The sequence below is a fragment of the Marmota flaviventris genome, chromosome 19 (genome assembly GCF_047511675.1).
Source record: "Marmota flaviventris isolate mMarFla1 chromosome 19, mMarFla1.hap1, whole genome shotgun sequence".
NCBI classification, from domain to species: domain Eukaryota; kingdom Metazoa; phylum Chordata; class Mammalia; order Rodentia; family Sciuridae; genus Marmota; species Marmota flaviventris.
In genome coordinates, this window is record NC_092516.1 from 30,794,863 (window position 1) to 30,811,482 (window position 16,620).

Here is a 16,620-nt window from a genome sequence, read left to right on the forward strand (position 1 = left end):
ACAATGAGTCACAAAGGCCGGAAGTATGTCAGCACCTCGCCTTCCGGGACCGCGCTGCGCTTCCGGGTCCGCTCTAGGAGCCCGGGAGGACTTTTACATCTCGGTTCCTGGAGCGCTAAACCTGGCCCCTGTCCCTGAGTGGTCAAGCTGTCTGGGTTGAGGGGACTCCCCTTGGCCTGTCTGCTTCCAGTAATTAGGAGGACGAATGGGAGGGGCGTACAGACTTTTCCTGCAACAAAGATTCTCCAGCTCAAACATATGAGAATTCCATTTCTCCTGTCTTTTCCATTTCTGGTAGTCGTTGTAGTAATTATAGTTCGTACCAAGCAATAATACTACTTAGTAATTTTGTGTGTGTGTAGCAGAGGAACTGAAGCAAGGGTGTAGACAGAGAAAGATCAAAGTGAAGCCAGGGGTGGCTGGTTTCAAGAAGCTGCCCTGGTAACTTCTCTCAGGGCCCTGGAGAGGTATGCCAATAGAGTGGGTGGTGTTTTCAAAAACTTGGCCTGTGGACAAAGGACATCTTTTCACAAACAAGCTAGTTATAAGGTTCTGTGCTTTGCTTATGTGGCATATGCCATTACAGCAGTTTAAAAGGAGTGTTCAGAGTGATCACAGACACTTTTGCCTTCAAGGTGCTTTCCCAGCTTACAATAATTAGCACCCTCACCTTTGGGGGGTGGCGTTGAGGTATGTGTGTGTAGGAGGGTGTGAATCAGGAATCAGGCTCTGCCTTGTCTAAAAGTGACCACAGGCTTCAGTGGTTGTGACTGTCTTCTGCGTTCCAAGACAGGCTGATGGGAGAGAGTGAACTGAATAGCTTTTGCATGACCTGCTAGCTGTAAAAATTGCTCCAAAATCAATTACAGAGTCATTAAAAGAAATTTGCAAAATGGAGAAAAACAATCACCTATAATCCCTCTGCCTTAACCCAACTACAATGGTTTAATTTATCTTTTTCCTATGCGTTCTCAAATGTAAATACATATTCATATTATTTTACCCATTGTCCAAAACCCAGGAGGTTGACTGGGTTGAAGCTGCTTGTCCTGCTGTTACTTTTTTGTCTTCTTTGTGTCCCCTGGCTTGGAATAGCCCCCCCTCCCCTCCCTTTTTTGTTTTTGTTTTTGTTTCCTGAAAGATCCACTAACATTAGGTTATCATGCACAATAAATTTTATCTTTGGTTTCTGAATATACCGAGAAGATTATAACAGCACAGAACTGGAATCAATCTTAAGGTAAACATTCAACATCTTTAAGTTTCTCAGTCATAAAGATTCTGTCCCTGGTCAGCTCTCTAATGCTTGCCCTCCTCACCCTCCTTTCAAGCCCTCTGCTTCCTCCAAATTCTTCCTCACATCTCCTTTCCTCTAGGATCCTAACAATCTCTTGGAGTTTTATTCTACTGAGGGCTGAATTCTTTTTTGTCAGTTTTCCCCACTCTCCTCCCTGAAAGCCCACAGAGAGCAGGCTGTCAATGGCTGGGATAAATTAATTTGTTCCCTGGGGCGAGGTGGAACCGTGAGGAGCTGCTTGTCTGTCCAGCACATGACCTGGCTGTGGGAGGCCTGTGCTCTTCAAACTAGTGTTGCTAAGCAGTGCAGGATCTTGAAATAACCATAGTCATATTTTTCGAAGAGGAAGGAAAAAAAACCCTCAGATTTTTAGATAATAGAGAGTCATTAAAAGAAATTTTCAAAATGGAGAAAAATTTCTCACATTTTAAATAGTACTCAGCAGGATTGAGGGGGGGGGGTGTGGTTTAGTGGTAGAGTGCTTGCCTATTGTGAGGAAGGACCTAGTGTAGATTCCCAGCATTACACACACACACAAAAAAATTAATGAGTAAATAAATAATAGTACTCAGCAAATAAACCAGGGGCTTACTTTCATAGGACATAAAAACACATACACATGTACCCTCCTTCTGTATTTTTTTAGTGACCTACTGAAGTTGGGCAAGATGAAGTGATGGGAAGATTAAACATTCAGACATTGTTGACTGAGACCAGGCTGAAGTTTCCTCACCCTGGACTTTTTAATCTATTTAGATTGCCCATCCCTGGAGCCTTCTGTAACCTGTGCCTTTTTCTGCTCCAGGAAAAGGAGTTTTGTTGTGTGCAGACAATATGAAAATGAATGGCCCAATTTTTACCTCCTGTTTAAAAAGGTCCATGAGGAGGTAAAAATTTGTTTCTATTAAACAAAGTCCCTTAAGGGATTTCTGTAAATAAAGAACCACCTGCTCATGAGGTGATGCTGACCTTCCCCTTCCTTTTTCTTGGAAAGGGAAGGAATTGAGTCTTTTTCTTCAAGTTGCAAGAGGAAATTCTCTGTGCATCCTGGAAGTGAGCTCAAGAGATTCTCAGGGAAGGAAATTGGCCCTGAATGTTGACAGATGCAGCTGGTTGTTCTTGGTTCTTGGCCTCATGATCTTAGACCAGAATCAAACTTCCCAACACTTTTTTTGTGGCCCTCAGCACCTCAGGATTGGTAGTGACTCACATGGCATCTGTGAGTGTCCACTGGCCCTGCTTGCAGGAGGCCTGATACTTCATAGGCAAGGTGGATACCTGGAACAGGAAAAAGCAGGCATAGAATATTCCAGTGATGGGCCATCTGGACAGAGGAAAAAGTCCAGGGCAAAGACACCTCAGATAGGTCTGAGTCAACACTGCCTGGCTGTGTAATCCTTCATTTCTTTTTGCCCAGTTACAATAGGTTACTAAAACAATGAACCAAACAATGTTGCAGTTCCCTCTCTATCACCCAGGACAAGATGAGCTAGTGCCGGAGAAAGCTGCTGATAAGTGCTATTCAAATATTGATTTGCACTGTGGTAATGTGGCTTTGACTGAAAAGAGCCTTCCTGGAACACCTGTCAGGTGTGTGTGATGAGGGACGGGGTGGAGGGTACAGGTTGGTAGATCACATTTCTGTTATTCTTTCCTTTTTCCCAAAGATAGGGAACACGTTCTACAGAAACTATAAGAAACACAGAAGAATTGGAATTTCCAGCTTAGAAGAAAACCAAACCAAACCATAAATCTTTCTATAGGGAAAGGAAATATTAAATTAGAAATACCAGTCTCAGTTTAACCATTTTCATTCCATTGCTTCAGATGTGGGATAAAGTAATAAAAACTTAATCTGAGCAACAAATATACCACTTACAGTAACTTTGAAATAATTATTGTGTGTATGTGTGTTTTGGTATTGTGTTGCCATGCAGATGATCCTGCCCAGGGGCTCAGGCATGCCAGATAAAAAATCTACCATTGAGCTACATCCCCATCCCCAGCTCTTAGAGGGCTTTTTTTGGTGGGGGTGTGGGGGGAGGTGTTGCTGGGGATTGAACCCAGGGCCATGTGCATGCGAGACAAGCACTCTACCAACTGAACCATAACCCCAGCCCCAGGGGACTTTTTTTTTTTTTTTTTTAGAAAAGTAGTAGGTAAATGATTAGAACATTTGAAAATATTTTTAAATGTATTGTGAAGATGGCATAATAAACTGCTGCAAAAGTTATTTCTATTAAATGTTCAACTGAGCAAAATATTACACACTTAGATGATATATAATATAAGAAATGCATTTGTCAAAGTATTTTATAGAACTAAGAGGTCAATTTATTTTGAGGGAATGTCCTCTGTTTCAAATTATCAACGGGGCAAAATAGCTGTCCTATGTGAGGACACTGGCACAGAGTATACTGTATAGTGATATACAGTAAATGATGTTAAAATAAACCATATATTGGGAAACTGACAACATATTGTCAAAAATATGACGTGATCCTTTGTTTGAAGTGTTGGCTCCTTTCCATGGAAAACAGCTAAACAGGTCACTTCTTTGAGGCTCGGTGGAAAAGCACTTGCCTAGCATGCACAAGGCCCTGGATTTCATCTCTAGTATCACCACAAAAAGAAAAAAAAAGTTACTTCTTTGCACATAAAGTGCGTCCAACCTCTGGCTTATACGTATGTAAGGGGCACTGATATAAGTAGATTAACCAACATGTCTGCCGTACTGAACAAGTGTCTAGAATCTTTTCTTCAGAGAATCTGCCTGTTCTTTGGAATGACTTAAGAAACTTCAGTTTCTTCATCTGTAAAATGGTGGGTTTTAGTCAGCTTTTCCATTGCTGTGACCAAAAGACCCAAAAGAATGACACAAAGGAGGAAAAGTTTATTTGGGGCTCCCAGTTTCCATAGATGGTTGATTGCGGTGCCCTGGGCCTGGGGTGAACATCATGGCGGAAGAGTGTAGAGGAGGAAAGCAGCTCAGGACACTGCAGCAAGGAAGCACAGAGAGGGCTGTACTCATAGGAGACCAAATAAACTGCCCTAAAGGCACCTCCTCAGAGACCTACTCCTCCAGCCACACCCTACCTGTGTGCTATTACCACCCAGTTACTCCATCCAGGTGGAGCAATGCACCGATTAGGTTAAGGTCTCATAATCCAACATTTCACCTTTAAACTTTCTTGCGTTGTCTCACACTTGAGCTTTTGGGGGACACCCCATTGTGATCATTAATAATTGCTGATCATTGATTATGGCCATCAGGATACTAACATCAGAAGGTCTTAGAGTTAAATGACATACTGTGTATACTAGCAAAATGCTTGTCATACAGTAAACACTGATGTGACTTATCACTTGATCATTATTTTTATTTTTGTCATAATCCTAATCAGCAAATGATGGAGCTTAGATCCATGGTGGGATGGTGGGGGAGAGAATAATCCTATGAAGTACCGAGTGAGACAATTTCACAGTGAAGCTATGGGAAAAGCAACACATATTTGTGCATTACAAGACTTTTTTTTTTTTGATACTGGGATTGAACCCAGGGGCTAACCACTGAGCCACATCTCCAGTCCTTTAAAGTCAGACACCATAAGCCATGCAAGAGAACTTTCTTGTTAAGTGAAAGTGAGGTGAAACAAAGGAAAAGAAGAGTGAGGCTTAAGGAGAGAGGGAGGGAAGGAGAGGGAGGGAAGGAGAGGGAGGGGAGAGAGAGAGAGGGCCGTCTCTGTGCAGAGGTCGACAAAAGAGACAATGCTGTCCCCAAATTTTATGACTCTTTGATGTTGACCAGGAGAACTGGGACCACCTTCTGTACTCTTTGCCAATCAGGTGTTCAATTCCTCCTTTACGTTGGGCAGTGGAGTTTTTGACCTTAATTGGTTCTCTCTGGAACTTTCTTAGTGGCCATCCTAAATTTAGGGGCGGCTTCATCTACAAGTCAATCCCATGTTAATGTGGGCACTGGGGTCAGTAGCTGGTTAGAAGTTACCTTAGTGCACCTGTCCTACTAAAGGAATCTTCCTTCCTAGACACTTGGAGACACTTGTAGCCTTAATTCCTAACTCAGTGGACTCTGTCAAGAGTTAGTCCCAGGGGCTGGATTGTGGCTCAGCGGTAGAGCGCTTGCCTAGCATGTGTGAGGCGCTGGGTTCGATCCTCAGCACCACATAAAAGTAAATAAATAAAATAAAGGTATATAAAAAAAAAGTTAGTCCCATTAATCCTTTTCTCTTGATGTGATTTTCAACTAGCTGCCTTGCTTCTGTTTATTTTCTACAAATTAACTATCACTCTTTGCTTTCTCTTCTACTTTGGAAGTAGTTTAAAGCAGACCCTAAAGTAATTTAAAGAACACTTTGACCTGGCCTGCATTTCACTGCTCACTGCTAGCTACTATCTAACAGTCTTGGTAAGTTGCTTAGGGTCTTGCTAAGTTGCTGAGGTTGGTCTCTAACTTGTAATCCTCCTGCCTCAGCCTCTTGGGTCCCTGGGATTACAGGCGTGCACCACTGTGCCCAATAACAAGATGTTTTTATAGACATCTCTGGCTGTTTCCTAAGGATAAATTCCAAGAAATGAGGTTGCTGTTCCACGAATAGTCCTAGGGAGTACAGGAAATACTCTTTGGTAACCCTTGAGATTCTAGACCTGTTTGCAAACAAGCTCACCTAACAAACTTGGGTGGCATCTGTCCAAGAGTTTTGAAAGAACTCAAAAGTAAAAGTGTTGAAAGAATTATGAAACATAATGATTTATAATTACAAAGAGATACACTGCTGGAAGACTGGCAATTTGCCCTGAATAAACAAAAGTTCCTGAAGGACCCACTAGAAACCACAAGCTCTCAACTTTTACTTTGTATTGCAAAAGCTGGTTAATAAAAACAGACTGACTTTGTTGCTAACATACTAGGGACCCTGAGGGTGTGTTTCCTCTTGAATCTAGTGAGGCTTTTATTTTTTTTAAGCTTCCTGGGGTTCTCTCTGTGGGAGCTCATGGAGCCCTGGATTTATGGTAAAGCCCACAGATAAAATCTCTATTTGATTCTGTTATGTACTAAGAACTAAATTTAGCTGGAGAGCCTTTGGTCTACTCAGATCATGTGATTTTGGGTCTCAAATCTTTGTGAGGGTGGCCTATGCTAGAAAGCTCGAGACAGGCATCAGTCTAGAAAAATTGAGTATGAAATAATTGTAGGTGGGAGATGATTTTTTTTTTTGACAGCAATATGAGTGAACAAGGCCTGGAATTCTTCATGAGCTCTGCTTTAGTTTGAAGGTATCCCCCCAACATTCATGTGTTAGAGACTTATTCTCCAAATCTGCTTGTTAATGGTCATTGGAAGAGGGGTTTGGGGGAGGTAATTAGGATTAGAAGAGGTCATGCAGTTAGGGTCCCCTCAGGGCATTAGTGGCTTTATGAGAAAAGGAGGACCCAAGCTGATACATTTGCTCTGCTCATGTGATGCTATCTGCCACATGATCATGTAGCAAGAAGGCCCTCCCTAGATGCCAACACCATGTTCTTAGACTTCCAGGCTTCTAGAAATGTAGAGCAAATAAACTTCTATCCTTTATAAATTACCTGGTGTCAGGTGTTCTGTTATGGCAACAGAAAGCAAATTAAGACTCTCATATTACCAGGTACTATGGTGCTCACCTGTAAATCCATCACTTCAGGAGCTGAGACAGGAGGTTCACAAGTTCTAGGCCAGTGTCAGCAACTTAGGGAGTTCATCAGCAACTTAGCAAAACTCTGACTTAAGATAGAAAAGTAAAATAAAATGGCCAAGGGGTGGATCTCAGTGGTAAAAGGGGTTCAATCCCCAATACCAAATTAAAAAAAAAAGAAAGAGACTCTAAGCTTAAAGTTTTAAGAGTGTGATTCAATAAAGGTTAAAAAAAAATTCTTGGAGTCCCTGGACAGCAGCACAGAGTCCAACAGAGATGTGTGACTTTCTTCATAACAGCATGTCACCTGGCTGCCAGGCTTAACCTTCCAGGCCTTGGAACAAATTGGAGTGTAGCCACTTGAGAGTTGCCAATGTGAGGAAGGACAGAGAAACCTTCTTCTTGGCCTCAGTGAGAGCAGTGGGGTGTGCTTAGGCTGAGGACTTTGGGAGGGTGCCCATGGAATTTGCTAGAACTACTATAACAAAGTGCCACAAATTGTGGGGACTTAAACAACAGAAATTTACTTTCTCATAATTCCAGAGGCCAGAAATCCAAGATCAAGGTGGGTTTGGATCCAAACTAAGGCTTCTCTGCTTGGCTTCTAATGGCCATCTTCAACCTGGGCCTTCACATGGTCTTTCGTGTGTGTGTGTGTGTGTGTGTGTGTGTGTGTGTGTGTCCTGATCTCCTCTTCTTGTGAGGATATCTTTTATGTGGGATTAGGGCCCACCCTAATGGTCTCCTTTTAACTTCATGACTTCTTCAAAGGCCCTATCTCCAAATATAAATGCATTTTGAGGTAGTGGGGGTTAGGACTTCAACATGTGAATTTGAGAGGAAGGCACAATTTGACTCAGAACAGAGTGTGACTCTTGCTTCTACATGTAGAAAAGAAAAAAGATTTCTTCTTTGTGATTGCAGGAGGCAGGGCAAAGACTTGTGTAAATCTCTAGCCTCTGGAATTTCACTGCTGGCTCCAGGTAAGCAAAAGCTTTATGAAATATAAGAAAAAGCTTTGCCTTTGGGAAGAATGGTTTCAAAGATGGTCAAAGAGAGGGGTCCTCTCTTTTTTCTTTTTTTAAAATAATTTTTTAGTTGTAAATGGACACAATATCTTTATTTATTTTTTATGTGGTGCTAAGAATCGAACCCAGTGCCTCACACTTGCCAGGTGAGCACTCTGCCACTGAGCTACAGCCCGAGAGGGGTCCTCTCTTGTTGGGAATGTTGTATCAGAAAAAAAGGGGACACTAGATGATCCCTTAAAGTGCATTTATCAGGGCTGTGGTAGCTCAGTGGAAGATGCAAGCCTGAGGTTCTTTGATGCTGACCAGCGCCTGGACAGGATGAGGAGCGTAACTCATAAATCTCTAATTAATTGTATAAAAAAAAATCTAGTTGTTGCCAAGTCCTGTGATCTCAATGGCTTGAGAGGCTGAGTCAGGAGGATTGCAAGTTCAAGGCCAGCCTCAGCAACTTAGCGAGTCCCTCAGCAACTTAGGGAGACCCTGTCTCAAAATAAAAAATAAAAGGGCTGGGAATGTGGCTCAGTGGTTGAGCACCCCTAGGTTTGGTCCCTAGTACAAAAAAAAAAAAAAGAAAGAAAAATCAACCAATCAATCAATCTAGCTGTTTTGAGGATACTTTTTTTTTTTTTTTTTTTTAAGTACAGGGGATTGAACCCAGGACCACTGAGCCATCTCTCTAGCCTTTTTATTTATATTTTTTTAAAATTTTGAGACAGGGTCTTCTTTAGTTGCTTATGGCCTTGCTAAATTGCTGGCTTTGAACTTGCAATACTCCTTGCTCCAGCTTCCCAAACTGCTGGGATTGCAGCTCCTTGCCACCATGCCCAGCTAAGAATACATTTGGGTTTATTTTTTTTTTCAGGATATATGTGCACATTTAGAAAAATATCCCTCATAATGACAGAATATTAGATCTGGCAAATCGTGGTTTTGGACCAGGGTGCCATTTCTTCTGTCCTTAAGTTGTAAGTACAAGAAAGCAACAGAAAGGTGATCCAGAGGGAGGAGAAAGTCAAGTTCTACTTGAGTCCTGTCAGCTGGGACCATTGGTCCAACCACAGGTGAGCTGCTCCTCACCGGTAGCACCAGGTTCATATCTAGACTTCTATTTGGTTTGGGAAACCAGGTCTCCCTTTACCTTGTTTCTTAGTCCTTGTTTCTGGACTCCTACCTTTTTCCTGTGCCTGATGTTTCGATTTAAGCATTTGCCTAGGACACGAATCCATTTAGGACTGACGTAGGCTTTGATCCTGCTCTTCTTTAGGAGCTGGGCCCCTCCCCCTGCTCCTGATAGCAATCTACAAAGTCTTTTCTGATCATTGGGGTTTCTTTCTCTCTTTCTTTTTTTAAACACTTTTTATAACTTTATTTTATTTATTTATTTTTTATATGGTGCTGAGGATCAAACCCAGTGCCTCATATGTCCTAGGCAAGCACACCACCACTGAGCCTCAACTCCAGCCCTGGGGTTTCAATCACAGAAAAACTGGGAGTCACTTATATCAACACCTCTCCGATTTTGCCTCTGGCATACCCCAGAGGACAGGGAGCACTTGTCAGAATTGGCCTGGAATCTAGAGAGCTGATGAACCAATCCATTACATCTTCTGAACATTTGAGAAATTTATAAAGAAAGAGGAGCTGGGCGTGGGGGCTCACGCCTGTAATCCCAGCGGCTTTGGAGGCTGAAGCAGGAGGATTGCAAGTTCAAAGCCAGGCTTAGCAACTTAGCAAGGCCCTAAGCAACCCAGTGAGACCCTGTCTCTCAATAAAATACAAAAAGGGCTGGGGATGTGGATCAGTGGTTAAGTGCCCCTGGGTTCAAATCCCAGTACAAAAAAAAAAAAAAAAAAAAAGAGAGAAAGAGGAACATCATACATCACAGCTCCAAGGAGCTTAAAGCACAAGACAGCACACAACAGACACACAAACACATCCAGGCAGCACAGGGTAGACTGGCTATGGGCTGAGCTGTCATTTACCTGCCACAAGATCCCAAGAGTTTCTGGTTCCAGGGGTTATGGTATGATTTTACCAATCTATGACAGTCCCTGAATATAGAGGAAAAAAAAAAAAAAGATAAAGGAGAAGGTCAAGTCTGAATTTTGAAGGGAGGGAGGCCTTGCAGTGGGAAGGGAACTTGAAAGATTATAAATAGCATTTTATTAGGAAGGTGATGAAACAGCTGAATGTGGGTTGATTGCAAGAATGGTGACCAGCAGAATTCAGGCATGCTGAAAGGGAAGACAGAAAAAATAGTTTATGGGGGAGATGCATAGAGATCTCGCACCTTGAAAAAAAACGTGTGGGAATATATGAATAGATGCACGTATGCAAAGGTACTTTGAAAACTGCAAAACACAACAACATGTTTGTTATTTTAGGAAGGTGATCACTGAGGGAGAAATTGGAGAAAGAGAGGAGAACCAGGAAGGAGCCTGGGCTTGACTACCGGTGCTGAGGCAGAGCCGAGGCCTTTGAGTGGTCAGAGAAGTTCTAACTGGCTACACTGATCCAAGCAATTTGGACTGGGCTGTGGAGCTGGATTCTGGGGACAGAGGTAGAGAGAGAAAGGGAAGGAAGATGGAAAGATGCCTATTGGGTGGGTTTGGTGTTTGGGGTTATAAAAGGAAGAAGTAGCCAGGGCAGCTGCCCATAGGTGGATGTATGCAGGTTCGATGCAGAGAGACAGGAATAAGCCTTGGAAGGAAATTTCCATAATTCTGTCACCCGCTGACTCCCTTGCCTCTGTGATTTCAGTTGGTTGGCAGGACACTCAATGTTACCTGCAATTTCACAAGGTTGGGTCTCAGTCTCTCCACAGAAGGGTTCATCTGGCCTGTACGGAATGCCCTCTTGGTGGTATCCAAGAATGGACTCCAGGATGCTGGAGGTGCTCTTCTGGCTCACCATCTTGGCTTCCACCACATCCCTGAGATGTGAGGCTCTTCTCCCAGGAGCCTTCTGCAAGATGGTTACATATGGGAACAGGCTCTCTGCTTACCTTGTTTTCAGCCAAATGGGGAGCAAGGACGACAGAATGGAAAGAGCATAAGATCTGGAGTCATTTTCTGCCTTAGCTTCTTGTTGGGTGTGTGGTTTTGTGGAGTGACTTGACTTCTCTATGTCGCTGCTCCTCATCTGTAAATTAGGAATGATTTTGGCAATAGCTACCTACCTAGCCCTTCTGAGGCTTATATGAAATCGTGCAAATGGCAATGCTTTGTAAACTGTAAGGTACTTTATAGGTACCCACTTGGTGCTGGGGATCAAGCCCAGGGCCTTGTGCACAAAAGGCAAGCCTTGTGCACACCACTGGGCTACACCCCAGCCCACCTCACCATTCTATAAGCACAGAAAACTGCCTTTGTTACCACCTTGCATATTAAAACAGGGAAACATCCTACACAGTTTTTCTTTTGGTTTTGGTATGAATTACATGGAGGAAAATGTAAAAATAGGCTTTTCTTAAAAAAAAAAAAAAACACCCAATTTCTCCTGTATTGTCAACATTCACTCTCAAAGAAGAGATGAGGATCTCAGACGCAGTGCTGGCTGGGACAGGAGGTCAGAGGAGGCCTGACCTGCAAAGGCTTTGCTCTCAGCCAGAACAGCCAGATGGCCACTGCTGACACCCTCCCTGTGCAAACGTCTCTCACCCATAGAGTAAACAAACTCCTCTGCACTGCTTCTGGTGCTGCAGCCCAGAAACAAGAAGGCTGAGGCACCAGGGCTCTGGACTTCAGGGATGTGTTTGATCCTGGTCCCTCAGCAACAGGGTCATGTGTTCTGGCTCCCTCTCTCCTTCTGTAAACAGGGTTGGTGGGCCCATGTGGCTCGAGTACATCCAGACCCAGGCTCTCACCCTTCCTCCTGTAAACATATTACAAAGAATCTTTGTAACTGTCCAGGCGGAGAAGCCCTGCCCAGGCAAGAGAGCCTGCATCAGGAGGTGGCAGGGGTAGGGCAGGGTGACCAGGGAGGAGAAGTGGAAATGAGGGGGGAAGCCGCCTCCTCCTCCTCCTCCTCCTCCTCCTCCTCCTCCTCCTCCTCCTCCTCCTCCTCCTTCTTCTTCTTTCTGGAATACCAGGGATTGAACCCAGGGGCACTCGACCACTAAGTCACATTTTGTATTTTATTTAGAGACAGGGTCTCACTGAGTTGCTTAGTGCCTTGCTATTGCTGAGGCTAGCTTTGAACTTGCAATTTTCCTGTCTCATTCTCCTGAGCTGCTGGGATTACACAGGGATGGGGGTTATCAGAAAGGGAATCTTTATTTCCTAATATATTACAGTCCTGACACCATCCCTACTTTAGTATGTCAAATGCAGTAAAAAAGAACAAAGACTTCTTCCAGCAGTGTAGGTAGAAGAAAGAATATTAGATAGAAAGACAAGAAAATACATTGTATTTCTGCTTCCACATGACATGTACCCTTTGCATGCTGCCTTAACTTCTCTGAATTTCCTTGTCTAGATAAATTGGAATGATATCTGCCACTCGCTGAGCACCCTTTACAGGACAGGAACTTTTATAATTATCTGTTTATTTATGTTGTGATGCTAGAATCGAACCCAGGACTTTGTACATGCTGGACACCTGTTCTATCACTGAACTACACGCCTCCTGGGACTTTTTATGTTATTGTATTAATCTACACAAGTACCTAATTTGGTAATGACTATTAGTGATTAAGAGATTAAGACATTGAGCTTGGCGTAGTGGTGCACACCTGTAATCCCAGCAGTTTAGGAGGCTGAGACAAGAGTATCACAAGTTCAAAGCCAGGCTCAGCAGTTTAGAGAGGCCCTAAGCAACTCAGTGAGACCCTGTCTCTAAATAAAATACAAAATAGGGCCTGAGATGTGACCCAGTGGCTGAGTGCCCCTGAGTCACTTCCTGGTATCAAAAGAAAAAAAAAAGATTAAGACATTGAGGTTTAGCTAGATCACTGACCTGCTCCCAACTATACATTTGCAAATGGCCAGAAGCAGCTCTTTTTTATTGGATATCCCAATTCTGCCCCTGCAACTAAGAGAGGTGACATTTTTTCTTTGATCATTTGAAGCTGTGACTAGCTGAGGACTATTCTACTGACAAGAGGTGTTTTTTAAAAAATTTATATATATATATATATATATATATATATATATATATATACAATACCTTTATTTTTATGTGGTGCTAAGGTTTGAACCCAGTGCCACACATGTGCTAGGAAAGTGAGTGCTTTACCACACTGAGCCATAACACTGGTCCCTGACAAAAGTTTTTATTGCTCTGATTTGGGTAAACTCAGCCAGGAGTCAACCCTCTGTCTCAGGGCCTCCACTTTTCCAGATATGTCCTCCCACTGGACTCATTTATCACTTTGGTTAAAACTCAGGGAAATGAAACAATCAACAACTTGTTCTACCAAGGGTGGAACTTGGCAGAAACTCTTAGAATTGCTGTTACTACCTTTTCCATTCCAAGGCAATTCATACGTGTCTAAATTTCCATGGCACGTAGCAGAGGCTGCATGAGCAAGAAAGAAAAATTAACCCTTGTACCCACAGAAAAAAATTGATGCTGGGAAGCTTCATAAAGGCTCAGAGGCCTTTGACAATGAACTCTCCATGAAGGTGTAGGACAGGGATTGCTGGGATAGTTGCAGTTTGCTACCTGTTTGTACAGCCAGGGATCTAAGAATTTTACTTTTACTATAGTAGTTGAAAAAAATTATGTCCTGTGAAAATAAAATGGTATTTAAAATTTAGCATTCTTAAATGCACTTATTTTTAGAATACAGCATGCCCCTTCATTTACATATTATCAAAGGTTGTTCTGTGCTATAATGGGAGACTGTGGCCTGCAAAACCTACAGTGGTCACCACCTGGCTCTCTATAGAAAAGGTTTGCAGTCTCCTGTTTTATGAACAAGCAGACATCTGGGCAAGAGTAGAGGAGGTTTTTAACATCTGGAAGGTGAATATTTACTTAATCCCCATGTTTTCTGTACAGCACCCACACCCTCCACTAATGGGGGCAATGGCCAGCATCTCATTTGGGGGGTTCTTCTTCCTGTTCAGGAGAATGTAAGCCACCTAAATGTCTAAAATAATTAGTGAAGAACAAAAGACAAAAGAGTCAGAAATGTATTTACAAAAGTGAGCCCCTGATACATCCAGTTCACACAAGAGCCGGGACTAGACAAATGAAAGATGGCTCTGGTGGTTCATTTAAGGGGGAACATTACATCAAAGGCAGGGATAAGGTTTCATGGGCCAAGTCTTGCTAGGTGATGTCTTGCAGTCAGCAGGTTGATTGACATCTTGGCAGGTCACACCCATCTCAGGGGCTGTGTGGGCCATGGCAGAGCAGGATGGAAATTCATAATATCCCTAGTCAATTGACCAGGGAAAATGTCCACTAGTCATTCCCAGACACCAAATGTTTCTATCCACTAGGCTTCCATGTGCGGTGACCCACAAGCAACCCATGGATGGCCCGTGACACTCCACCCCTGTTCTTGGTGCTTTCCCAGTCCAGCTGGGGTTTGGGAATTGACCTGAAGGCTGTGGAATCTCAGTCCCACCAGAGACTGGCAGCCCTGTTATACCCCTCCCACCTTTAAGGGTCAAGTTCCATTGGCATCCAGAACCCTCAGGAAGGAGACTAAAACTTTCTCAGGAGAAAATGACCAAAATATAAGATCTACAGATATTGACAGCCACCAGATCATCTCAGGGAAGCTCATAGTGGACAAAGCCTGCCCACACCCAGATCATTCTAGACAGCTTCCCAGAGCCCCACATTGACCTGTGAATGGATAGCCCAGACATTTGAGGAAAACCTACATTTCTTGGGTAGGTACAGTGAGTTCGAGGATTTGGGGCTCACCAGGGAAAATGACAGGGTCATGGTCACGATGTGGCAGTATCACACAACGAGATTTTTTGTTTTGGGTGCTAAGGATTGAACTCAGGGGAACTTTACCACTGAGCCACATCCTCAGCCCTTTTTACTTTTAGACAAGTTTTTGCTTAGTTGCCTAGGGCCTTGCTAAGTTGCTGAGGCTGGCTTTGAGTCTCCTGCCTCAGCCTCCGGAGCCCCTGGGATTACAGGTATTTGCCACCATCCTGGCACACAAACTTTATAGGGCAAGGTTCTGACAGGAGCACAAAGAAGAAGACATCATCTCAGCAGGAGACCTTACAAGGACCCTGAAGGGGAGGAGGACACGGGAACACTCAGGGTAGAAGGGATCAGAGAGGGGGCTTAGGTGTAGGGAACATCACTCAGCAGCAAGGCAGGGAGGGGAGGCTCTGGGTCAGACAGTTCTGCAGCACAATAGGTGGGGGGGGGGGGGGCTTTATAGCCCTGGGGATTTATCTTATCTATGGCTGGCAGATGTTGGATGTATTTTTGCAGGGTATGCAAAGCTGGCAGGCTCTAAATGTCTAAACATATGCTTATTCAGGATATATTTAAAGCAACTGAATGTGTAAGAAGTTGAGCTCAGCACCGGGTGGTGAGCTTTGGGCTAAGTTTGCAACACACTGTGAAAAACAACAACTCAGGGCCATCGTTGGGTGGTTTACATAACAGTGGCCACAAGGGGAGGAAAGCAGGGAAACCAGGATTGTGCAAGGAGCAGAAGAAAACACTCAGCAAAACTCATTGCAGTTAATGAATGTCCTTTGAGATCTGAGAAGAAACTGCAGAATTATCCATAGAAGAAACATTTAGAAAACAAAAGGAATGTCTTGCAAATAGAAGGATACCAGAGCAAAAGTAAAACAAAATAGAGGAAAGGGTTAAGGAAACATCATAGCAAATAGAAGAAAAAGTTAAAGAGTTTAACATTGTGAATGAAAACCATAAGGAAATGAGAGCATCAACCCAGGAGAGGACATTAGAACTGAAGGAATTTCAGAGAAAACTCAGGAAATGATGTAGTAGTAGGGGTGGGGCTGGAAGTGTAGCTCAGTGGTAGTGTTTGGTGTTTGCCTGATATGTGTGAAATTAGGGATTCAATCTCCAGCACCCCAAACTGAAAATTTCTCAAAAATAAAAGACAGCTAAAGTCCACTGAATGCTCTCCTAAAATGAATGGGAAAGAAACAACAAATAAACAACAAAAAAAAGAACTCAGTCGATATGAAATTTTAGAACGCAAAGATTTCCAGGAATAACAAAGAGGTCTCACATAAAAGGCTAAGCATCAGAGGGCTGTTGGACTTCTTAATAGAAATATTGGAAGTCTGGAGGCAAAATTCCACATGACGATAATTTCCAAACTCCAATTTTATACCCAAATGAAAAAAACAGATGTGAGGGAAGCAAAGAAGATATTTTCAGATATGCTCAGTTTCAAAATATTGGCTCCACAGGCACTGTTTCAGGAAGCTTATTGAAAATTATGTTCCACCAAGAGAGGTGTACTCAAGGCAAGCACAGAGATGAGATTCAGAAGCAAAAGGTCAACAGTGGGCAGGATCAAGAAACTTCCCTGGATGTTGTATGATACTGCTAGAATATTATTTGAGTGTGTTACTAACGGATCATGTATTGGAAACTTAATCTCCAGATGCAGTAGGGTTGAGAGGTGGGGCCTAATAAG

General features: G+C 43.1%; 1 protein-coding gene across 1 annotated transcript in view; it reads right to left on the bottom strand.

The window, feature by feature from the left end:
* Positions 1 to 8: 8 nt before the first annotated feature.
* Positions 9 to 16,620, bottom strand: part of Azgp1 (alpha-2-glycoprotein 1, zinc-binding) — a 54,438-nt gene continuing 37,826 nt past the window's right edge. Inside the window, exon 5 of the mRNA XM_071605439.1 lies at positions 9 to 229. Coding sequence (XP_071461540.1) covers positions 9 to 229 — 221 coding nt within the window. The remainder of the gene's footprint in view (positions 230 to 16,620) is intronic.